This window comes from Doryrhamphus excisus, chromosome 20 (genome assembly GCF_030265055.1).
Source record: "Doryrhamphus excisus isolate RoL2022-K1 chromosome 20, RoL_Dexc_1.0, whole genome shotgun sequence".
NCBI lineage: Eukaryota > Metazoa > Chordata > Actinopteri > Syngnathiformes > Syngnathidae > Doryrhamphus > Doryrhamphus excisus.
The window spans coordinates 8,244,750-8,267,773 of record NC_080485.1 but is presented as its reverse complement, the minus strand read 5'-3'; the positions used below and the strand labels follow the sequence as shown (position 1 = coordinate 8,267,773).

General features: G+C 37.8%; 5 protein-coding genes across 8 annotated transcripts; 2 read left to right on the top strand and 3 right to left on the bottom strand.

Annotated features, from left to right (window-relative positions):
• Positions 1-25: 25 nt before the first annotated feature.
• mgme1 (mitochondrial genome maintenance exonuclease 1) lies at positions 26-2,838 on the top strand. 3 transcript variants are annotated; one of them, XM_058058904.1, is made up of 5 exons: positions 27-755; positions 824-1,043; positions 1,114-1,246; positions 1,830-1,960; positions 2,303-2,838. In XM_058058904.1, the coding sequence occupies exons 1-5, from the start codon at positions 242-244 to the stop codon at positions 2,331-2,333; spliced, it is 1,029 nt and encodes a 342-aa protein (XP_057914887.1). In that variant the 5' UTR covers positions 27-241; the 3' UTR covers positions 2,334-2,838. The 3 variants fall into 3 exon arrangements, with proteins under 3 accessions (XP_057914889.1, XP_057914888.1, XP_057914887.1); XM_058058906.1 differs by lacking the exon at positions 1,830-1,960 and having other exon boundaries at positions 26-755; XM_058058905.1 differs by lacking the exon at positions 2,303-2,838 and having other exon boundaries at positions 26-755; positions 1,830-1,964.
• LOC131108115 (glycine N-acyltransferase-like protein 3) lies at positions 74-7,694 on the bottom strand. Its single transcript, XM_058058908.1, has 6 exons — positions 7,614-7,694; positions 6,312-6,448; positions 6,104-6,211; positions 5,887-6,001; positions 5,520-5,652; positions 74-4,504 (listed from the first exon to the last, which is right to left on the bottom strand). Exons 2-6 carry the CDS (start codon positions 6,384-6,386, stop codon positions 4,105-4,107), a joined length of 831 nt encoding a protein of 276 aa, XP_057914891.1. The 5' UTR covers positions 6,387-6,448; positions 7,614-7,694; the 3' UTR covers positions 74-4,104.
• Positions 7,695-9,012: 1,318 nt separating this feature from the next.
• Positions 9,013-14,329, bottom strand: LOC131108302 (glycine N-acyltransferase-like protein 3). Its single transcript, XM_058059270.1, has 5 exons — positions 11,295-14,329; positions 10,316-10,423; positions 10,147-10,261; positions 9,816-9,948; positions 9,013-9,412 (listed from the first exon to the last, which is right to left on the bottom strand). The coding sequence occupies exons 1-5, from the start codon at positions 11,367-11,369 to the stop codon at positions 9,013-9,015; spliced, it is 831 nt and encodes a 276-aa protein (XP_057915253.1). The 5' UTR covers positions 11,370-14,329.
• Positions 14,330-14,473: 144 nt separating this feature from the next.
• cst3 (cystatin C (amyloid angiopathy and cerebral hemorrhage)) lies at positions 14,474-16,062 on the bottom strand. Its single transcript, XM_058059150.1, has 3 exons — positions 15,821-16,062; positions 15,483-15,593; positions 14,474-14,875 (listed from the first exon to the last, which is right to left on the bottom strand). The coding sequence occupies exons 1-3, from the start codon at positions 16,010-16,012 to the stop codon at positions 14,795-14,797; spliced, it is 384 nt and encodes a 127-aa protein (XP_057915133.1). The 5' UTR covers positions 16,013-16,062; the 3' UTR covers positions 14,474-14,794.
• Positions 16,063-17,685: 1,623 nt separating this feature from the next.
• LOC131107951 (epoxide hydrolase 1-like) lies at positions 17,686-21,705 on the top strand. Of its 2 annotated transcripts, none has more exons than XM_058058480.1 (9): positions 17,686-17,820; positions 18,420-18,636; positions 18,720-18,900; positions 19,057-19,266; positions 19,741-19,870; positions 20,090-20,301; positions 20,431-20,539; positions 20,613-20,738; positions 20,824-21,705. In XM_058058480.1, the coding sequence occupies exons 2-9, from the start codon at positions 18,502-18,504 to the stop codon at positions 21,023-21,025; spliced, it is 1,305 nt and encodes a 434-aa protein (XP_057914463.1). In that variant the 5' UTR covers positions 17,686-17,820; positions 18,420-18,501; the 3' UTR covers positions 21,026-21,705. The 2 variants fall into 2 exon arrangements, with proteins under 2 accessions (XP_057914463.1, XP_057914462.1); XM_058058479.1 differs by having other exon boundaries at positions 17,704-18,012.
• Positions 21,706-23,024: the final 1,319 nt, after the last annotated feature.

The following is a 23,024-nucleotide window of genomic DNA, read 5'->3' as shown; positions in this document are numbered from 1 at the left end:
TGTGCAACTTTCACAATCATTGCCACTTGGTGGTGTAAGTACACTAAAACGGTATGCCGACAGGTACTCACCATAAAAGAAGAAAGTTGTGAAAACCTTCATGGCGGGCACTTAAATCACCTGACTAGGAAACATGTTGAGACACGTCCTGCTATCGAAATGCAAGTATCCGGAGCATATTCATAATATATACATGTAGGTAACAGTCTCATATAACACTTGGTGTAAGGACATTGCAACGATGTTCCTTCTTAAACGTTTGCCATCCGCTGGAGACATTTCTGTCCGGATGCTTCAGTACACCTCCCTCACTTTCGGTTTTTTGTCAGCCAGTCATCGTCTCAGTTCCCGCAGGGGACCGAGTCCGTACAGCTTAGTCGACAGTGAACGCTACATTTCTCTTGTTAAGTCTGTCGTGTCTTCGAGGGTCACTTCTCAAACACCCGAGACAATTAAAGCTGAGGATGAGCACATGTTCGGACCTATTGTCAAGGCTGCGTCAAAACCAGAGACCAGGCTCCCTAAAACCATGCATCCATTCTTGCACTGTGAGGACACTCCAGAGACACTGGATTTCGAGTCAGGACCTCCAATCCGGATTGTATTCAACCGGGATCAAGGCAGGTCGTCAATACCGAGTGTGACCAGGATTCTTCAGGCAACACTTTCATCAGAGCAACTCTTCTACCTTGAGAGATGGAAGAAAAGGATGGTGGCAGAACTCGGGTCGGAAGGCTTTAAAGAATACACAAAAAGTATGTTTTGGAATATGCTGAAAATATGCTCACTGTGCTTCGTTTCATCAAATTTGTTTTTTAATCAGATTTGTTTAGACAAGGGAAACTATTCCATTCCGCCCTGGAGGAGGTTCTAATGGCAGGGAATGACAGACCGCATGCACCACATCCAACTGAGGTATTGGGATACATGGAGAGCATCTCTCATATACTGGAAGATGTCAGTGCTGCAAGAGCTATTGAGAGCACTGTGCAGCATGACACTCTTAACTATTTGGGAGTTGTGGACTGTGTGGCCCGCTACAGGTGAGTTTTATTTGGTTCGCATTGTCAGTTTGTCTCCATGTCCGATTGACTTATAAACTTTTGTCCTTAGAGGGGTTCTATGTGTTATTGACTGGAAGACTTCAGATAAGCCAAAACCATTCCTGAGCAACACATACGACAACCCCATTCAAGTGGCAGCCTATGCAGGAGCCTTGAACAATGATGGAAAATACAAATACCAGGTAGTATCTTCTATTCATGTATACAATATCTCACAAATGGGAGCATTCCCTTACATTTCAGCAACCATTTCATTATATATTCTCAAGGGACAATACTCTAGACCAAAATCTTGGATATACTGTGACTTGACAACAGTCAAATACGAAAGTAGTCGTGGTCTGGTACTGCATTGGTGCTGCCAGCAATAGGAAGCTGCGTTTAGTTGTACTGTGTACTTTCTGAAGCAGATCATGAGCTAATTGTGATTCCATGCCCAAGAGGATTAAAGCAGTGGTTGCTAATGGTGCTAACACCACATATTCATCGTTTGGACATGTTCACTATGAGGTGTACTCACTTGGGTTGCCAGCTGTTAGGACAATGATTGTGTGTTGAGTGCACTGAGTGTACATTATACTGCTATACAAGCTGTACACTGACTACTCTAATATATACAGTCTATCAAAGTTTCATCTCTATAGTATTGTCCCTTGAGTATATGTTCCAAAGGGGCTGCTGAAATATGAGGTATGTACTCGCTTTTGTGAGACGTAAGTGATTAAATTATATGGTTCATCATCATCCCTCCCCTTTTTTTCCCAGGTGCAAAATGGCCTCATTGTTGTTGCTTACAAGAATGGTTCACCCGCCCACGCACACAAATTGAACTCTGAGCTTATGTCAGAGTATTGGGAAAAGTGGTTGATTCGCCTGGAAGAGTACATAGAAAAGAGGTGAAAGAAGGTTATAATATCTATTCACTACATGTGGTTGATTTAGGGATGGGCATAAAAATCAATGAATTAGCTTTCTCACAGCATTTAATCAATCAGGTTGGACTGATTCAGTGCGGTGAGGATACAATGACCTGGATGAATGAGAATATCCACAGGCACTGCCTGACTGCAGCCGGCAGAGGCGCTGTTGTGTCTTATCTTGTGTGGAAGCTACTTATGACTGTGGATTATTTTGCAGTCTTTTTGTTGATTTCTATGATGAAAACTGGCAGTTATTAAATGTGTGCACATTTGTGTTACTGTTTGTCAGCCTGACATAATTGTTCCTTTTCATTTCAGATCTAGTGAAGTCTCCTCTGTTTCTTCATAGAGAAGGTGAATCCATTTTTTGCAGACCGTTGAACATAAACCCAGTTATGATGACCATTTTTTGGTTAATTCCACCAGTTTTCTGTACACTAAGAGTGTATAAATGAAAACTTTATTTTCCAATGAGTTAAGAGGTTAAACACACTACTATGTTGTCTTTGATTACTTTATTTTCCATCTGTGTGCAAACTGAACCAACATGTTTAAAGTATAAAATCAAGAAGGCACACAATTTTCCAAATAGCATGAAAAACTTGAAAAAGATATCAATGGAGAATACCTTCTGCTTGTGGAATTTGTTTGAGCTGCAATGTGCATATAATATATTGGTACTGGTGTTATTCATTTATCCTGAGGCAGCCACATTTAACATATCTTATAAATACTTATTTTACCCAAAACATAAGTTGGATCTTTTGTATTCCTGTAACTGATATTAATTTTACTATTTTTTTTTATTTCTTTGACTCATTGTTAAGTAATGCCCTGGAAATCAATCAATAAAGTTTTACAACTAAAACAACTGCTAGTTATTCCTCTTTGTGTGTGTCCAGTGTTGCATTATAAAAAAAGCATGTTTTTTGCAGTAAGTGATTCTTTGATTATCTAGTGAAAAAGTTCCACATAGAACCTTATAATTAACTGTCTCATACATAAATGAAACTGAAAGATTTTCTTCATACAAAAACCAGTTGGGTGTTTCAGTACACCATGTCACAATAACTACTTATGTATGATGATAGCATGATGATTACACACATTGGATTACAAAATATATTTGAAACAGTATTAGGTGAAAGTGTGAAGAAAAATATTAAAAAAATATTAATATATAAAAAAAATTAATTTTTAAATGCATTTTAAAAAATATTAAAAAATTGAAGGTATAATAATGTTGTATCTTAAGTGTGATAGTTAGGTTAGTCTCATTAGATAATTTGTAAACATATTTTTACTATGATTGGAGAAGTTATACTGGTGAGTGAACTGGTCATATGTAATTTCTAAGAAATTAATATGAAATGATAAACTCTTGATGAAAATTTTAAGACCAGTTGAAAAATTACAATAATTTACATTTTGCAGTGTTGGATTTAAGGAGGTTATAACTTGAGCTTCAAAATTCAAAAAGAAACCATGGGACTGAGTACGCACTTTACTAGAAACAATAGAAATTTTTCAACTGTTCTTAAATTTTGATCAGGAGTGTATGAAGGAGCTTTGCCAAGTCTCAATGGGGATTACAACAAGCTGTAGACTTGACAAAGTAACCAAAAAAGTAATGGTTGAATTTATCGTGTGCTTTATGCTGCAATGAGAGTAAAGGCTTAATGGTGTTGCTAATGCCATTATTGTTTTCCAGTAACGGGTGATCTAAATGCAGAAATTACTATTTCAAATGTTACAGAAAGTGAAATGTGGCACATTATTATGCACTGATATCTATAAAAATGATCTGTTTAGGTGGTCTGTTTGGTGAACAGCCTTCTAGTGCAATTATTTAAAAAAGTGCAAAAAGTGTTGCTCTATTCAGAGCTTGGCATTCATCAGTTGCAAAGAGATTACAAAAAAAAGGACTTCATTCAAATTCACAACATTGATTGTGTTGACGAGAGAAGATGTTGATCCCCTGGTTGACAAATTTTAAATTGTCTTATTAAAGTCACCCTTAGTACGAACTATTTTACTCACAATACCTCCTAAAATAAAAAATATGGTTAGTCCGATTTACTCAGAAATCCTAATTAATCCAAATTAGTATCGTTTGCTGATCACTTGTTTAAATAAAGCCATTGTGCTCTGTATGAGGGATGCTCTATAAAACCCAGGCTTTTAAAAAGCTTATAGGAGACCACGTTGTCCTCCTCAATGTAGGAGAACACTGGGTAACCCTGATCAAAGAGCTTCTGGGCCATGGTATGGACCAGCACTTTGGCATACCCTTTTTGTCTGTGCTCAGGCAGAGTATACAACATGCCCATCGCCAAGTATTCATACATAAGAATCCATGATACAGGCTCACCCTGGTCATCAGTGATGCAGCATGAAGGCAAGTTGCTGATCAGGGATTTAATTTTGTTGTACCCTTGTTTATCCCCTCCAAACTTCCAGGTTTGATTCACCAGGTCAGCATTGGAAATCATGAGAGATGAAATCCTTGATTCAAGCTCACTGTAAAACAAAATTAAAAATGTTAAAGTCTGAGAAGATAAAATTATATGAAAGTCAACGGTCAAATACATTTGTGTAAGTCATTTACATTGAATGAACAGTACTGTTTCCAGCGTTGCAGTACAGTGGAACATCTGTCCCAGGTAGTGTGATTTGGGGTTTTGAAATATTTTGTCTCGCTTTGCGTACAATACGGCATGCATCTTGTCGTGTTATTACACTTTGTGAGGCAAATCGTGTTCCTAATGTATTATCACAAAACGTCCTATTGGCATCCTTACTAACAAATGGCAACTAGAACCTGAAGTCAGCTATGTTGTCTTTCTATGATGTCATCAGCGGTTGTTGTGAACACAACACAAATTTTTAATGTTTTACACAGTTATAGTTCTACATGGATAAAACAATGCATTTGTCATGTATGTAGATGACAAATGAAACATATAAGGTTACTTACTTCATTGAAGACATGACTATAACCACTACCCTCTTCATAAACACCTTCCTGTTTTGTCAAAAGTTATTTACGGAATTCAATAGTAGCAAAGGCCATATAGCAAGGCAAAACAGGAAGGTGGTGTTGAAGAGGAAGGTTTTTGGGAGGTCATGTCAAGAATCACATCTTCAATGAAGGTAAAGTAACCTTGAACGTTAACATAGCCCTTTCATTCATCATTTACACTGAATGTATTTACTGTAAACCCTCATTCACTTATCATGATTGGTCAATTTATGAATATAGTTCAATAAAAATATATGAATATATTTATCAATATTGGTCAACTGCGATAAATTAATGTATGCAATGTAGGATTCCTTATTTGATTGTGGCCCCCGGAAGCATTCCGTAAGATTGAAATACCTGTTGTCGACTCACACCAGCTACATAGGGTGCAGCGGGCGTACGGCAAAACTTTGGTTGAAACTGTCCTTTGTATTTCTTTTTTTTTCCTTTACTATGGCAAGCTGCAAGCTATTGTGTTGGGTGCATGTGGTTGCATCATGGTCTGTCAACCTGTCAATTGCCGGTGTGATCAGATGACTACGATCGGGCAAATACAGAAGATGGGCAGATGTCAGAAGTATGTATCTGACATGTCTGTTAGATGAAACCTCTTTCAGCATGGCCTCATGAGAGCTGTCATAGCCTGCAACGATATTGAATCTACTGTAACCAGTTTCATTTATTTTCCATGGAAAATACAATTACTTTTTTATTAAATTCATTCAAGTCTACTTTTAGATGCATGCACTTTTGTCCAGCATACATTGCAACACACAATACTTTGGATATTGGATATCTAAGGTTACTATCATTGAAAAATTTTTGAATCCCATTTTGAATGACTTTTACGAGACATATTGTAACTATAAAAAATTACCTCCAAAATGAAAACGATCATTCCAGTCAACTATCTCTAATAACATTTTCTTCAGAATCTGCTCATCCTTGCAGTGGAATGTTATCTTTTTTGTCCATTCCAAGGCTAGCTTGTTCTGTGAAATAAAAACAGAAATTTAAAGTCAGAAAGAATCAAACAAAATATACTATATATAATGTATATATATATATATTTTTTTTTAATCCCAGTGGAATACCTCAGGGTCAGGTCGGCAAATGATGACCTTAAAATCAGGCCATGTATCAACAATGAACTGTATGTTACTAGGTTTGTTCCGATTGTAAGCATACACGAATCCATAGACCTACAAAGACAGAAAATGAGCAGCAGTTTACCAGCATAATGATTCATGCATTGCGGCAATAAAACATGAATGTTGTTTATACAAATGTCTGCAAGTCTACCTCAAAACAACTGGGTAGATCTTTCAGCAAAACCTTCTCAGCCATCACAAGCTCATCTTTTTGTAGGACCTTCATTTTTGGGGAGATTCCGTCACCCACTGCTGTGTGCCCTTCAAGCTTCACTTGCAGCCTGTTTCCTTTTGAATGACATCAAAAGCTCAGGCTTAATCAATCATTTAAAGTTGATCATCACGACTCACCTTCCATCTGGGCCTTGCAGAACGTTTGAATGTAAAGCTCAAGTAAAATAAATAGTCATTATGCAACTCCCGTAGTATGCAGATGCATTGTTTATATAGTAACTCAATGGAGAATAGTCCTTTAGTATATCACTAGAGTCACAAGGTGGTGCTCTACCATTGCAAATGTTGCTGTGGAATAGCAACATTTGCAACCAACAGAAATATAGCTCTTCAGGATAGTTATTATATTTATATTTAAGATATTTTATTTTTACATGTACTGGTTACAAGTGTTTTTTAATATTTAAAAATTCTGGTAAAATAAATGTAACAACAGTATATTAATATAATTAGTTATGTGTATTGTAAACATACATGAAAGGTTGCATTGGAGTACATCTCATATTTAGTGTACCACAATTCAACGTGTGAAGAAGCTGAGCCTATTTAACCACACTCCTTAGTATTTATGTTTATCCAATATGATGGTTAAATGTTATATTATTTACCCAGACGAGAGACTCAATGGTTGCCACATCTATAAATAACAATAAGTACTTGGCAAAATATTATTTAGTACTTTTTGGTTGTTTTGTTGTTGTTTCAGTCGATGTAAATTCTCTTTAATAGTAATGTATTCCAAGTGTTATGGTAGGGAAGTCAATTTGGTAATTTTATTTTGTTGATGTGTTGGGTTTTTTTTAAAAAAAAAATAACAATACGCTAAGAAGTAGCAAATGTTTTATCGGTTTTATCGATTTTACCCTTCCGCTATGTGACCAAGATGGCGATTGAAGGTCCATCATGGCACACTCACCATTATGGGGGCGTTCTGAGTGCAACATCCGGGTACTGTCACCGCACTACATTATGCCGTGCGGTACTTTTCAGTGTGAATGCACTTGTGCACTCAGAAGGCAAGTAAGTACGAAAGTGCGCGAATTGAAACAGCCAACGTCTGTCCGCTTTTTCAAATAGCATTATGCTAACCATAACCACAAAAAAAAAAACACAAAGCACTGAACATCATGAAAACTAAAACAAGCACACTTGAATGTTGCTTTTGAGTGCGTCGTAGTGGCATTACTCAGAATTTACTGGATTAAATGTCTCAACTCACCTCTGGTAAATTAAATCTGTGCCTAAGAACATGAAGCTACCGAACTACTGAGAATCAGGAAGTGATGTCCGGTTGGACATGAGAACCAACACAATAAAAATAGATATCAAAATAAAAGCTCCTCAGGATTATGTGCACAGAAATGTACCTATGTAAAATAAATCCAATAACAAAACGCCAAAATGATAGTAGACTTTTGGTGAAATCATATTATGTATAGATGGACTAAGTATAGACAAGGGAAGGGGGTTTGTGTTGTAGATGTTCCTGACACATCTCAGATTCTATCTACTAAAATCTAAAAATCTATAAATACCTTTACTTTGATAGCAAGTGATGACTTTCACTGTAAAATTCATTGGTTGGTGACACTGCCACCACTTTATTTTCTTGATCTGCACAGCTCTTTGGGGCAGAATGGACTGTTTGTTTCAAATGTGATTTATAAATAAACCTTGACCTTGATGCTGTCAACCCTGTTACACAATTTTAATTTAACATTTTTTAAATCTACATTTTGCATTAACATATCCCCCAGGATATGGGGTATTTATCGATATTTGTGGAAAAAAAACTTTTACGACTCTCAGTGGTAATTTCATCCAGCTCGGCTGTGCCAAAATGGCTGTGGCTGCATTTTGCATCAATGTGATGCCGTAGAGGTGTTCACAGATTCAGCTTGGCGCAGTGATAATTTTGTGACAAAACAGTGCGCCAAAGGTGCACTGAAAGATCGTCAACTCTGACCTGGTATATTCTCGGTGCAGCTGAAGTGCGTCCGGCACAGTGATAATTTGGTTGACAGGCGCACAGAAACCTCACAAGCAGGTTTTTCAGAGTGTCAGGCACATTTCAATGCAATAAACATTCAAAGCAACCACTGTTTAATGTAACCGTCTGAACCAGCACATATGTACATTTATATCTATTTTACTGTATGTGACCCATAAGTGTGTGTACTCCATTAATTAATTATGAAGGGGTGCGGTCAGGAAGATACCCTTTGATGTAAATTCTTTAGACTTACCTGAAGACTGAGTGGCACCAAGAAGGTGTCCTTTCTTCCATAATTGCACGCTGTTGAATACAACAGTTTTAGCTCAGATTTCAACCATGAAGGATGTACTGTATTGTAGTTTCTGTGGGTTGTCTGACCCCTTTGCTTTGTAAAGGTATTCCAGGCATTCTATTTTCCAATTGGGATAAAAAAAAAATTCCGCAGAGGTGGACAGTTAGATGATGTTGCATGCCAAGAATTTGAGCTCAACCAAGATCTTTTTTCTTATAAGTAAATAAGCCCACATTGCCATAATAAGAAACAAAGTAAAGTAAACAAGTCACAAAGCTGAAATGGTACCAAATTATTAGAATGACCCAAAGATATGTCAGCTTTTACGAATTAGATGTTTATTTCAAACGATGATGTTTTATATGAGGGATCCTCAATAAAGCCCAGACTTTTGAAAATCTTATAAGAGACTGTGTTGTCTTCCACGATGTAGCAGAACACTGGGTAGCCTTCAGCTAGGCGTCTCTGGGCCATGGTGTAGATCAACGCTTTGGCATAACCTTTATGTCTGTGTTCAGGTAGGGTATATAAAATACCCAATGCCGCGCATTCATACACAAGAATCCATGATACAGGTTGACCCTGATCATCAATGACGCAGCATGAAGGCAAGTTGCTGATGAGGAATGTGAGGTTCTTGTATGTATGTTCAGATCCACCAAACGTCCAGGTCCGATTTATTAGGTCGATATGGGAAAGATTGAGAGATGAAATCCTTGATTTAAGCTTGCTGTAAAAACAAAAAATAATGTTACTAAAAATTTGTAGTAGAGTATCTCATTAAACTGAGCACACCCCTCAAATTTCAGCAATGTCATAGAAATTAAACAGGGGTATACTTTAAAGCAGTCAATGTACAGATTTTTAAAATAATAGTATAGAGTTAGTAAGTCAATATACAGGTAGGCGTGGGCCAGTTAATGGTTTCAGTGTATACCATGGTATAAAACAGTAATGGCTTGAAGTTTTTCCTCACAGTCGAAACTGACAAAATGCCCCTCCCCAAACTGAGTGGACTCACTGTGTACCCTCAGACAGGGTCCCGTGAGAAGAGTCATAAATAATATGGTTAATAATGCTAATGGTTGCGTTGTGCATGTGTATGTGTGTGTGTGTTATTGCCATCTACACACCTATCAAATGTCGGTGTGACCAGATGACAGCTATCTGGCAGATACAGAACGTTTGTGGAAGCCACCCAGTGGTAGTTGACTTTTCTGTTCAATAAAACCTCTCTGAGCGTGGAGGTGTGAGAAACATCACACCCTGCAACGACATTACATGATATTAATTCAAATACACTTATTATTCATGCGATCATTACACATGTACTAGACACATTCATTTTACATTTGTATAAGTTTCCCCTTAGGGATAAGCCCTCCCTGACTTTCAGTCCCAACTGTCTCAAAGGAATTGTAATTTTTACAAGACACTTTCTTTTCTTCAGTGCATTGAAATTACCTCCAAGTCGAAAGTAAGCGCTCCAGTTGATTGCATCCTCATCTGACAGCATTTTCTTTAAAATCTTCTCATCCATGCTAAAGATTGCCACCTTTCTTGTGAAGTCTTGCTTTTTCTGTAAAATACCAAAGTGAGAAGAGGTACTAGCTCTAGGAGGAAGCAAACTCACCTCTGTATCAGGTCGGCAAATGAAGACTTTAAAATCAGGCCATGTATCAACAATGAACTGTACGGGATTAGGTTCATTCTTGTTATAAGCATATACCAAGCCGTAGAGCTGCGAAAACAACAAAGGAATGGCAGTGGTTTACAAACAAAACAATGTATAAGAGCTGGCTGGCCCATTGGGAAATATGGGCAAATACTATAAGGGTGCTGTGACCTTCATGGGGCACCAAAAATCTGGAAAAAATTCATCTTTAAGAAGCTCACATTAACTCAAATGTAAAACAATGCCTAATTAATATTACAGCAAGTTAATTTTGTGATAAGTGTATTTATATTAATATTTATATTAATGTAAATAAATTAAAATAAATAAATAATTAAAAAAATAATATAAATTTGTATTAATATCATATTTAATTTTGTTGTTTGTTGTGTATTTATTTATATTTATATTTATTTTTTATTTCTTAGCCATGGAAATTTGGTGACACTTTGCCTTGCAAATTAAAGACAATATAAAACATAATCAGCTGCACAGGGACAAGTGGTTAGCGCGCAGGCCACACAGGTAGGAGACCCGATTTCGATTACATCCTTGGCTGTGTGGAGTTTGCATGTTTTCCCGTGCATGCCTCCCACATTCCAAAAACATGCTAGGTTAATTGGTGACTCCAAATTGTCCATAGGTATGAATGTTGAGTGTGAATGGTTGTTTGTCTATATGTGCCCTGTGATTGGCTGGTGACCAGTCCAGGGTGTACCCCGCCTCTCGTCCGAAGACTGGGGATAGGCTGGGATAGGCTCCAGCACCCCTGCGACCCTCGAATGAATGACTAAATGAATGAATAAAACATAAACTTGCCTAGGGCACCACTTTGGTTAGGGCTGGCTCTGCAACTTACTTCAAATTCAAACTACAAATTTCTTCACTCAAATATGTAAATGATTAATGAAAATGTTTAGGTGTCAGCAGATTATACCTGCAAGGACTTTGGTAAGTGTTTCAGCAGGACTTCTTCAGCAGTCTGGAGTTCGTCTTTTTGTAGGATCCTCATTCTTGGGGACCAGCAAGTCCACTGAAATCATACCAGAGTACAATCCTCATCATATATCAACACTGACAATGACCACCCATATGCAAGTTTCTTTTGTTATAATATGCCATCAAGGGGGGTTGGAATATGGCCAAATGTCAGATGTAGCGACAATATCGCCAAGTTGGGAACACCAAATCTAAGGCACACTTGTGCAATAATCATGCTGACTTATCCCTTATCACACACAAAACATAAAAATATATGAACATCAGAGTACATTTTTGCCAGCCAGCATGAATGTAAATGTGACATACCTTATAAACCACAGCAAAACAAAATATTCTTCTTTCAACTATCCCACTCAGTCTTCTTGTTCCTCATTGCTGTGAAGGATACTCTTGGATACACTTGGATACTCTCTTATACTGAATAACTATTAATCCATGTATCTTTATTAGGCTTATTAGTCTAAGGCTAATAAGCCTAAATAAGGATACATTGATTAACTGTGTTTGTTTAGGCCCTAAACAAACAAAATGAATGCCACATTCGTCAAATTAAAATATGTAAAAAAATCTCGAAAACAAGCCTTGGATGACATGCAGACATGCTGCAGGTCATCCTCCCAAATTTGGTTTGCTTTGGTAGTTTTTGTTGGTCTTAGGTTTACACTGCTCAACATAGATACACACTTCCAGGCAAGAACACCCAAGAAAAAGACGAAGAAGATTTGGACTTGGTGCAATTTGACTTAATAGGGTTTACTTATTATTTTATTGATTCTATTCTATTAATATAGCAAGGTGTTTGTCACCTTAGACACGTTCAATAGATGTCAATCAACCACAAACTTAGATCATCCAAACGTAAAGACATTTTTGGTATGGACACAGTAATACTGAAGGGTCTTAGCACATCAGCCACTTGTTATCTCTGAAAAAAGCTCTTGTGACTCACATTTTTTAAAGCGTAGATCCTTATTCCATCGCAGGCGAGAGATCCAGCAGCAAATTGCCCCGCGTGTCACAATTGCAGAGAAGCTGGGAGCCAAATGATCATTTAAATACCACACCCTTTCCTCCACACCCCATTCAGAGACCTCTAGACATGAAATAACACCCCTACAGTCATCTTTACACACATAAGAGGGAGAGACGTCATAAGAGAAAATAGGATATAATGTAAGCTTGTTACTGTTGTCTCATCAATGTTACATTACTGACACCCAGTGACTAGTTTTAGAATACGGCATATCATAATATCTCTTTGTTGTACAAACAATTACCTATTACCCTAAAACAGGGGTCTCAAACACGCGGCCGGCGGGCCACATGTGGCCCGCAGGACACTAATTTGAGGCCCCCGCCTTGATATGAAAGTTTAATGTTAGTGCGGCCCACGCAAGTTTGATATGGATGCTGTATGGCAGGGGTGCTCATTAAGTCGATCGCGAGCTACCGGTCGATCGCGGAGGTGGTACTGGTCGATCGCGGGGTGACATTAAAAAAATATCATCCCAGCATCAATGCCGTCACTTGATTGAGTATATCAATCAGCAGGGCAGCCATTCAGATGACAACAGAATGTTGCCGTTCGGGCGACCAATCAAATCAAACAACGTCTCTAAGTGCCGCAGAACTTACGATGTCAGCCTATCATCCATCCCCGTTACTTGATTGACATACAGGACAACCAATCAGATGACAACTGAATTTTGACCTTTAGGTCACCGCTCATGCGTAAACAACGATGCAAAGTGCTAAGCTAGTCGGCGAATTGCGAGATTTTAAGCCCTCGCTAAAGTTTATGGTCACTAAAATGAGTGAAGGAGCTGGACCAAGTAAAAAGGCAAAAAACATATCACTTCCATACGGATATGGAATATTATACGGATATTGTGATACGGATATTATCCATGACTGATAAACATTTGGAAGTGTGCTTGAGGCTGGCTATCAGCAGCTACTGTCCGGACTATGCATCCCTGGCTGGTTCAATTCAGTGCAATTCATCAAAGTAAACTCAGGTAATTACAAAAAATGTTAATAGTTAATTATGTGTGTTTTGCAATATTGGCTCATTTGGTTATGTAAGGTACATCAACATACATTGTACGTACAAATAATCCTCAATACATTTGAAAATAAATAGATGTTTTGCATTTTTGTAGTGGGTAGATCATTTTGACTCGGTCATTTTAAAAGTAGCTCGCATGCTGAAAAAGTGTGAGCACCCCTGCTGTATGGTATCATGTACCCAGAAAAAATTATTAAGTTTGATTAATGTTCATGTTAAAGGTTAAATAACTGTTCATAGTTATCCTCCCTATCCGTGTGGAAGTGGTAAGTTTTTGGCTAATTAAGTTTAAAGGAAATAACTTGAAGGCTACCATTTAGGTCGCGAGCTCTCTAGTTTGTGAGTTAGCATGTGTCTCAAGACCCTGCAGTTGCGAAATGTTGTAAATAAAAAGAGTATAAATGTGACTATAGTCGTGTTTTGTCATGTCTACAGGGCTCTAATAATGCTTTGTTAATTTTAATCTGAAAAAAATAATTTGTCTACCCACCAACTATATGTGGTTTTCTTAAGTTTTTATTATTTGGTGTTTTATTATTATTATTATTATATGTATTTATTTATTACTGATTGATTGATTTTCTTTATTCTTGATTTGTTTATTTATTTTTCATCTTATTTTGTGTAGAAAAATAAAAAATGAAGATATTTGAGAACAGTAGAATGTTTTATCAAAGCTTTCTTCAGAAAAAATCAGAACAAAAGCAAAGTTTATTCATTTTTCTGTTTTTAATAAATGTGTTTTTTGGGTTTTTTTTTGGAAAACCTGATGCGGCCCAGCCTCGCCCAGACCCTAGCTCCAGTGGCCCCCAAGTAAATTGAGCTTGAGACCCCGGCCCTAAAATGTCATACAATACTTATACAGTATACACGAGAGAAATATGATCTCAGTGTGAGAACACTCAAAACCCACAGCATTTCAGTATGTGGAATCAAATTGCGGAACTGATTGAATAAGGACCTCAAACAAAGTACTGGGATGAGCGAATTCAAGAAAAATACAAGCAGTTGATGTTTGCAAAATACAAGGAAGAAGAGTCTTAAACTTGTGTGTATCTATATTTATTATCATTTGTATTGATAATTATTATGATTGTGAAAAAAATCTTAACAACTCCATTACAATTTAAAAATCACACATGGAATACAGGAAGTGAAAAATTGTACTGAAATTGATGCGGGAGTGAAGCCACATCATTTGCAAAGTGGCAAGGGACAACTATATTTATTTGGAAATACTAGTTTAAAATTTCCCACACGCTCCAAAAATATGATAATCATTATACATATCATTGCACTTTATAAGATTGACTCACACAGGGATACAATAGTCTAAAGCTGATTTCAAACACATTTTCTTAGGTGGTTCAATGTGAGCATTCTGTTTTCGTCAGAGTCATTTCGCCCAACCATATCTTGCTCACAACCTCGAATGTGCACTGGTAAGCCTGAGGAAACAAAATGTGAAATATAAAGATATGATTAGTCCACATGGAACAGTATGTATTGTTTATATATATTGTTATATAGTTCATTCTGTGTACATAACATTAAAAAAAAATAAAAATAAAACTCCCTGCCCGGGTTTGTTGGATAGCCTGCATTTCATCACGTTCTCCGCTCTTTGGGTTCCTGGATGCTGCACTGTGATTAAAACCCTGATGTGCATTTCCTTTCTTAATCTCTGCAACCCATTGCATCAAACAGCCTAAAGAACACATGCTTTACAAATCAACCCATGTTGTGTCTAACTTCATGAACAACTTAACTTGAGAATGCTTAATTATACAGTAGGCCTATATGTGTTACTAAAATGTGTGCATGACTAATTAGCTGCAATCTCTGTGTTAGTTATTGATAACACTTAGCTACAATGATGATCTAATGATGATTACTGTATGCAGAATGTACAACATATAGTTATTAGCTAACAGAAAGAAAAAAAAATATCCAACCGTTGACAATACATTTTCAAACATAAAACTGAACAGGGCACTTTGTCATTTAAAATATCTAAATAATATATTTAAATAAACTAAATATGCAGAATCTTACATTAGCCATTGGCGGGTCTTGGAACACAGCGCAATGTTCCTCTGGGTTGTCCTTCCTGCAAGAGGTCTTTGCCAATTTCACAGTGAGTCTGTACTTAATGCCGTTGACTACCTGCAAAAATACACAATGCCACAACTCTAATTGTGCATTTTAAAAATGACGAGACAATCACATCACGGATGTACTGTACTGTATTTGAAAAAGCAGAACCCATACACGAAACACAAGCCTTAGCTGTAGTGTGAATAAAGCTAATGTAAAGATGGTTTAAATTCTATAAACGCTACAAATAAAGCGCTTTTAGATACATTTTGTGTTGATCGTCGCACGTCACTAACCTGCTGCTGAGCCCTCACAAGTTCTGTCATTTGGTTGAGGTACAGATCGTTCGTTGCCTTGTTGTGTTCGACAATGGCAAAGCTCAGGGCGTTTTGCATATTCCGGTTATTGGCATCCACGTCGGAGAAGCCACCAACTAAACCAGCGGCACAAACTGCGCCGGGTATAAGGAAAAGAAGCCTCCAAAACATCGCGACCTTCGTGTCACTCCGGAAACACACTAACAACAACAACGCACTGCTCTTTCTTTTGTATAAAAAAACTGCGTCACGCGATGTGATTGGCTGTTGTGTGCCCCAATCAACATCGTCCTGACAAACTTGATTTCCGGTTTGTGGTTGCTGGCAGATTAGGCGGTGCTCGTTTTTGCTTTTTTTTTTTTTTTTACTCTGGCCGGAACTTTGTAGAAATAAAATTAGATTAGAATTAAAATTATAATTTTTAGACCGGGTTCACATTTGGTCGTCATATTCTTGTCTAGAAAAACTAAAAAATATTTATACTGGTATTTTTTTCATTTTTTTTTTTACCATTGGGCCAATTCTGCACACTGAGGAACATGTTTTTGCACTTCATTTGATGAGCCAGTAGTTCACAATATTGAACTTTTTTTCAACAATTGTGCACATTTTATGAGATACTATCCATCCATACATCAATACACCAACCCATCTATCCATCAATGTACACTTTGACACTCTCATGCTGTCAAAATTTCCCTGAAGCTAATGTGTTTCGGGTTCTTACAGTTCTGTGTGCAGGGAGATGACTGGGGCTCCATCATCACCGCCAACATGACTCAGATGCAACCTCAGTAAGTATGACAGTCTTCAAAACAATAGTTTCCCAACACTTGAGAATGTATTATCACCGCATGACAGTACTGCAACATTCTTATCAAAATTGTGAAATAATGCTTGCAGTGCACAAAAGACACTGATGCTGCAAATTACTTCATGGAAACTGAAGGTATATTCATATTCATTATATTGTTTTAGTCACTCATCTCACAGTTTGGCTTGATACACTCACATGCCTGAATATAGACAACACTTAGTCGTGGAACACATCAGACTGATTACTTTATTATAACCCCTTTTTACTGGTTTAGTTACACACAGATATGGAACAAAGAGTGTCTGTGCAAAGCAGACACACACCCCCATGAGTTACGGGTTATGGGGAAATATCTCTTGCAGTTTGCTTGCAGGTCAGGAGGTCACCCGCGGCATCCACCTACCATCTCCGACTGGACAACATCTGCCGCAGTCCAGGGTGATGGCAACTTCTTATTGGCCAGCCGATGCCGCATCTGCACAATCTGAAATATGTAAAAAAAAAAAATAGGGACAGAAGCAACTTTTTGCAGTTTAGCTGTTCTAAGACCCGCTTAAAATGATAGGCCGACAGGGGGTGTGATAAGCCCGGACGTCTGTATTAGGTTTGTGGTGTCAGCAATAAATTTTGGGCATATTCTATCTTGGTTTGTGTATTGATCTCTCCCACCCTCCACTCGACACCCACCAGGAACTTGCTTCAAAGTACAGGGAGGCTGTGAGTTTCGTTCAAAACTTGCAGTGCCCGTCGCTTCAGTGGCTTTATTTTGGTAAACGCTTATCTTTTGCATGTGTGTGAAAGGCCTCCACTTAAACACGTGTAATTTGAAGGGTAAGTAATGTTGTCCCTCCAAATAAAATAAATATATTCAAACTCAAAACTTAAATTACTATTTTTTTTATATTGGCAATTCTCTCTTCTCTTTCTTGTAAAACCTGCTGCCCTTGACTTTTGTTATGTTTTTCGCGCTCCAATTCCAATATATCAGAAATGCTATCGTCATTCCGTCCGGGTAAATATGAGACCACGTGACACAACCAGGAAGTGTGAGGACTGCTAGTCGCTGTTGGAGGAGGAACCTTCGGAAGTCTGGCCTTCCTCGACCGAGTAGGCTGGGTCCTTCGTCGGCTGCAGACCCTTGGACTCATCATTTATTTCTGTGGTATTTGGTCATATTAGGGGTGCTCGTTTTTTTAACTCCTGTAGATATTTGAGGAGTTGGCTCATTTTAAACGTATCTTATTCTGCGGTCCGTTAGAAGTCAATTACCTCTGTTGTACTATCACGACTATTACTATTACGATTACTGAATCACACATTTTTGGAACAAAATGCAACGGGTGCAGTTTTTGAAGTAAGTAAACTTTTACCAGGGACGCAACTAGGATTGAAAGACAGGGTTAGTAGCCCTAGATCATTTTGTCCAAAGTTCGTCCCTGACTCATTTATTATTGGCCCTTGGCAATAGACAGACAAGCAGACACAGACAAAGTATAGAGAAAAAGCAGAAACAGAAACTTTAACTATACAGGTATATAAAAAAGTTATTTTTATAATTTTGAGTTATTAAAAGTTATTTTATTTCATTTGTTCTTATATCCTATAAATTCACTATACAAAGAGTAAAATATTTCAGCAATGTATTGCCCAATAGGTTTAATGATAATGGCATACACCTTATAACAAACCCCCCCAAAAATATATATATTAATTAATGTGGAAAAAATAATAATATTGTAAACTGGACTGGTCTTCCTGCAGAGACTCGTTTGCTGGTTTGGATGCTTTCCAAAAGCAGATCGTGATTGGGACAAGTGTGGCTGCAGGGGTTGCACTGGTGTACATGCTGCACAGACGATGCCAAAAAGTCCAAACTATTCCTCTTGGCGAAGGATGGTGGGGAGCAGGCGAGAGGCCACAGTCAGAGGATGACAAGATCTATTCCTTTGAGATTCAAACCTCAGATGATGAAATTAAGGTATTTGTTTTTGAAACATGTTGCCATGGTATAGTACAAAAAGCTTGACGAGACAGCAAAATGTGTGCATGCCAATTCAACAGGACCTCCATGAGCGCATTGACAAAACCCGCTATGCTGATCCGCTGGAAGACAGCGCCTTCCAGTATGGGTTCAATTCAACGTACCTTAAGAGTGTGGCTTCCTACTGGAGACATGAGTTTGATTGGAAAAAACAAGTGGCAGTGCTTAACAAATATCCACACTTCAAAACCAAAATAGAAGGTATTTGTTTGATATGCCTCGAAAAGGAGTGTTAGATGCCTTCACTGGAAAAAAAAGTTGCAGGGTTGCTATACTAGTAGTGTTGTTTTTTTTTGTCAACATGGTGATATCTGTACATGTGTTCGAGAAATGTTTTCAATTTTTCATTCTCAATAGGAATCGATGTTCATTTCATCCATGTGCGTCCTACTCAACACAAGAATCAAAAGGTTGTCCCACTCATGCTTGTCCACGGCTGGCCAGGCTCCTTCTTTGAATTCTACAAGATCCTGCCACTTCTCACAGAGAACCACAATGGTATTACCTTTGAGGTCATATGCCCATCTATACCTGGCTATGGTTTCTCTGAGGCGCCTCATAAACAAGGTAGGAGTCCCAAATTGAAAAAAAGACATGCTGTATGTATTTTTACAGTGCGTTCACACTTGAATGTTGTACAAAAGTTCTTATAGGTTTTAGGACGTCATTACGACCATTTAAAGACTCAGGAATGTTATTGCAGTGCATTCACTGAGCGTAAAACATTCATTTTCTACTGCATATCCTCTCAAGGGTCGAGGGCGTGCTGGAGCCTATCCCAGCTGTCTTCGGGCAAGAGGATGGGTACACCCTGGACTGGTAGCCAGCCAATCACAGGGCACATACGCATAGACAGACAACCATTCACACCACACTCACATTTGTACCGATGGAGAATTTGGAGTCGCCAATTAACCCAATTTGGAATGTGGGAGGATGGTGTTGGTCCATTCGGTGCACATCAGGGTTTCTTTTAACCAAACCAAGAATAACAAGTATGAACACACCATTAAACATCTCTATCTTTATACTTCTCTGTAGACTTTAACACTCTGGCTGCTGCTAGAATTTTCTTGAAGCTGATGGAACGTTTAGGGTTCTCCCAGTTCTATCTGCAGGGAGGAGACTGGGGCTCTCTCATCACCACCAACATGGCACAGATGAAACCTCAGTAAGTGGGACAGTCTGCAAAACAACATTTTTCACCAGTTGACAATACATTGTCAGTGCATTGGAATTTCTTCCACACAAGCTCCCATTGATGACAATATAGCAACATTCTTATCCAAATTGAGAAATAATGCTCACAATGCACAAAAGACAATGATGCTGCAAATTAATTCATGGAAACTTATGTGGCTTTGTTTTAGAAAACTCTTGTCTTTTGCAGGTGTGTGAAAGGCCTCCATTTAAACATGTTTAATGTAACAAAAGGGTTTAAAGTGATGTTGTCCCTCCTGATTGGCCCATACCTGCCCTTCTTGGTGGGCCTGAGTCGTGAAGATGTCCGCCGCTTGTTCCCGTTCTTTGAAAAGAATGTGTGGGAAATCTTGAGGGAATCTGGGTACTTTCACATTCAGGCTACTAAACCTGACACAGCAGGTAGGAACACAAGTGCTTTAATTCAAGTTGAATTTGATCTAAATTTTCTGCAAAAATCAACTTCTAAAGTCAGACAAACTGTAAGGGATCTAAAGTTACATGTAAGCATGACTGCATTTGTTTTAACAGGCTGTGGAGTGAATGACTCTCCTATAGGCTTGGCTGCCTACATTCTAGAGAAGTTCTCCACCTGGACTGACATGAAGAACAGAGACCTGGCGGATGGTGGAATGGAAAGGTTGAAGACTACATTTGATCTTTTTTTTCCCCGCAATGCTTTCGAGGTTTTTAATAGCTATGTGTTTGTGCAGGAAATTTAGCCTGGATGACCTCCTGACAAACGTTATGATCTATTGGACCACAGGCTCCATTGTCTCATCCATGCGCTTCTACAAAGAAAACTTCAAGAACAATCCAGAGAAAAGAGTGGATGCAAGGCATGTGCCTTCATCGCCACACTACAGTATGTGTGTGATTTTCAGAGTCATGTGCTGAATACTATGTATGACTATGTTTTGACAGGACCAGGATATTTGTTCCGACTGGCCTGGCTGCATTCCCCGGGGAGCTGATGCACTGCCCTAAATCATGGGCCCATATTAGGTTTTGTAACATTGTGTCCTACACGTTCATGCCTCGCGGTGGTCACTTTGCTGCCTTTGAGGAACCTCAGCTGTTCACCACTGATCTCATTCAGTTTGTTCAAAAAGTGGAGAAGCTTTAAACGTGCATGCTCTCCTCAGTGGATAATGTATCATTCCTATAATGGAAACAAATGGGTGGATTAGTATCTATGAAGGTGTACTCTTCGGGGTTGATCCGAATTTAGGTTGCTTAGTTTCGTGTCTAATGATGGTTGGTGCTGTTTTTCTTCCTGATTAGACGTCCCTAATTGGTCCTGTATGCTTCTTTGTTTCCAAGATCATTGTTTACACTACCATGTTCTATGTAATGTACTCTTAGACACACAGAACTGTGAAGCACACTTAAGTGCATCCAAATAACAGCAATATCATGACTGGCACTTTCACATCATGCTTTAAATTGTAATGCACTAATGTAAAATGTAATTTAAATAGTGCACCTTTTCCTCTAAGTTGCATTTCATATTGCATTGTTTCTTATTTTGCACATTACTGAGGGTCTCTCTAATCTATAAGAATGTTTCAAACTACAAAGTAAAGTAATATTAAGTAATTCTCACAGTAAAACAAATCAACATTTCCTGTTTATTACGTTTTAGTGATTTTGCAATGTGTTATACACCATGTCAAAAAAGCATTGAAAAATATTGAAACAGGAAGTGAATATATTTCACAGGAAAGTGCTTATGAAGCCAAAACGTGTTTTTACCAAAGAAATGACAAAATAAAAGTACTCACATAATAAAACATTTTTGTCATACTATTGTTATCTGCCTGTAAACAACCTCATAATATCAGTGAAAGTTAATCAAATGCCCCCCAGTGAACTTTCTGAAGTGCTCCATTTTGGCTGTGACGCCGCATCAAGAGACAAAACACAGCCATGGATGGACAACAAAGTGAAGAAAGAGAAATATTTAGAATAATAATATTCACTAGTATTGGGTTGTCATGAATATGATATAACACATTAAACAATTAAACAACAACATTAAACGACAGTATGTTGTTTCACACAAATAGAATGCTATATCTTAAACTACTACAGACAACAATCAGGATGGAATTCTCGGCCAGCCAGACATGTATCACCATGGAACATCACTGATGACCTACAAACCTCCTTTGGAATTCAGCACCTTATCTTTGGGCTCCTGCCGCTCAATTTAGTATTGTAACATATTACATTGTTTTATGACATTACATCATATCTGTGAGAAAATAAATATATTAAAGTTTAAAATACATTAGATTTGCATCTGAACTGGAGATAAATGAACAGGGAGACTCGAGGACACTAGAGTTAAAACTGTCTTGGGGCGTAGTACTGCGGTTGCACTTCCGTATTATGACCTGCGTTGGTTAGGCCGCCATGATGGTGAGCATAATCCAGGAACCTTGCATTGGAACATGTCCTCGACACTGTTCAGCCATTAATTGCAGTAATGGACAGCCTAAAAGAGCAGATTTGTTATTTTTCAAGTTCCCCAAAAGCAAAGGTAGGTTTGTGTCATAAAAATGTATATTTATAACACTGGTTGTTGGAGTTAACAGGGCACTGGACAAGACAAAGTGTATGTTGTGGAACTCCCACACAATATAAAGGCAATTCGTTTCTCTGTGCAATTACTTTATAACAAGCCAGTGATTATTTAGATTATAGTCTATTAAATGTATTAATGACATTACTGAAATAAATGTTGCATTGTATGAATACCAATTAAATATCAATATAATATAAGTACATTTAAATAACATTCATGTTGTTCCTTGTGGTCATGAAAAGAACATAAAATACATAAAAAAATACATTAGTGGTTTATGATTTTGTATGTTGATTGTTAAGCTTTCGTAACACTGTAAATGTTTCTTTACTGCTGCGCAGGTTTTAATTGACAGCATGTAGGTCATATTTCTGCAGTATAATTTACACATTTATATATACACATATAATCATTATGTAAATATCCATCTATTTTATAAAAGCACGTAAAAGTATAAATGTACGCACAGCGTGTAACTTTATTTTATACTCAGCTCGGGGTAAGTGAATATATTGTACACTGTGTAATCATTTAT

Coding starts and splice junctions, on each gene's coding strand:
- mgme1 (XM_058058904.1), top strand. CDS start 242: ATGTTCCTTCTTAAACGTTTGCCATCCGCTGGAGACATTTCTGTCCGG. Junction 756..823: donor CTTTAAAGAATACACAAAAA/GTATGTTTTGGA, acceptor TTTTTTAATCAG/ATTTGTTTAGACAAGGGAAA. Junction 1,961..2,302: donor GAAGAGTACATAGAAAAGAG/GTGAAAGAAGGT, acceptor TTTTCATTTCAG/ATCTAGTGAAGTCTCCTCTG.
- LOC131108115 (XM_058058908.1), bottom strand. CDS start 6,386: ATGAAGGTCCTACAAAAAGATGAGCTTGTGATGGCTGAGAAGGTTTTG. Junction 6,212..6,311: donor ATCTACCCAGTTGTTTTGAG/GTAGACTTGCAG, acceptor CTGTCTTTGTAG/GTCTATGGATTCGTGTATGC. Junction 5,653..5,886: donor TGATCGTTTTCATTTTGGAG/GTAATTTTTTAT, acceptor ATATCGTTGCAG/GCTATGACAGCTCTCATGAG.
- LOC131108302 (XM_058059270.1), bottom strand. CDS start 11,369: ATGAGGATCCTACAAAAAGACGAACTCCAGACTGCTGAAGAAGTCCTG. Junction 10,262..10,315: donor TTTGCCGACCTGATACAGAG/GTGAGTTTGCTT, acceptor GGTATTTTACAG/AAAAAGCAAGACTTCACAAG. Junction 9,949..10,146: donor CGCTTACTTTCGACTTGGAG/GTAATTTCAATG, acceptor ATGTCGTTGCAG/GGTGTGATGTTTCTCACACC.
- cst3 (XM_058059150.1), bottom strand. CDS start 16,012: ATGTTTTGGAGGCTTCTTTTCCTTATACCCGGCGCAGTTTGTGCCGCT. Junction 15,594..15,820: donor TTGTGAGGGCTCAGCAGCAG/GTTAGTGACGTG, acceptor GTATTTTTGCAG/GTAGTCAACGGCATTAAGTA. Junction 14,876..15,482: donor AAGACCCGCCAATGGCTAAT/GTAAGATTCTGC, acceptor TTGTTTCCTCAG/GCTTACCAGTGCACATTCGA.
- LOC131107951 (XM_058058479.1), top strand. CDS start 17,990: ATGCAACGGGTGCAGTTTTTGAA. Junction 18,901..19,056: donor CTTCAAAACCAAAATAGAAG/GTATTTGTTTGA, acceptor CATTCTCAATAG/GAATCGATGTTCATTTCATC. Junction 20,302..20,430: donor TACTAAACCTGACACAGCAG/GTAGGAACACAA, acceptor TTGTTTTAACAG/GCTGTGGAGTGAATGACTCT.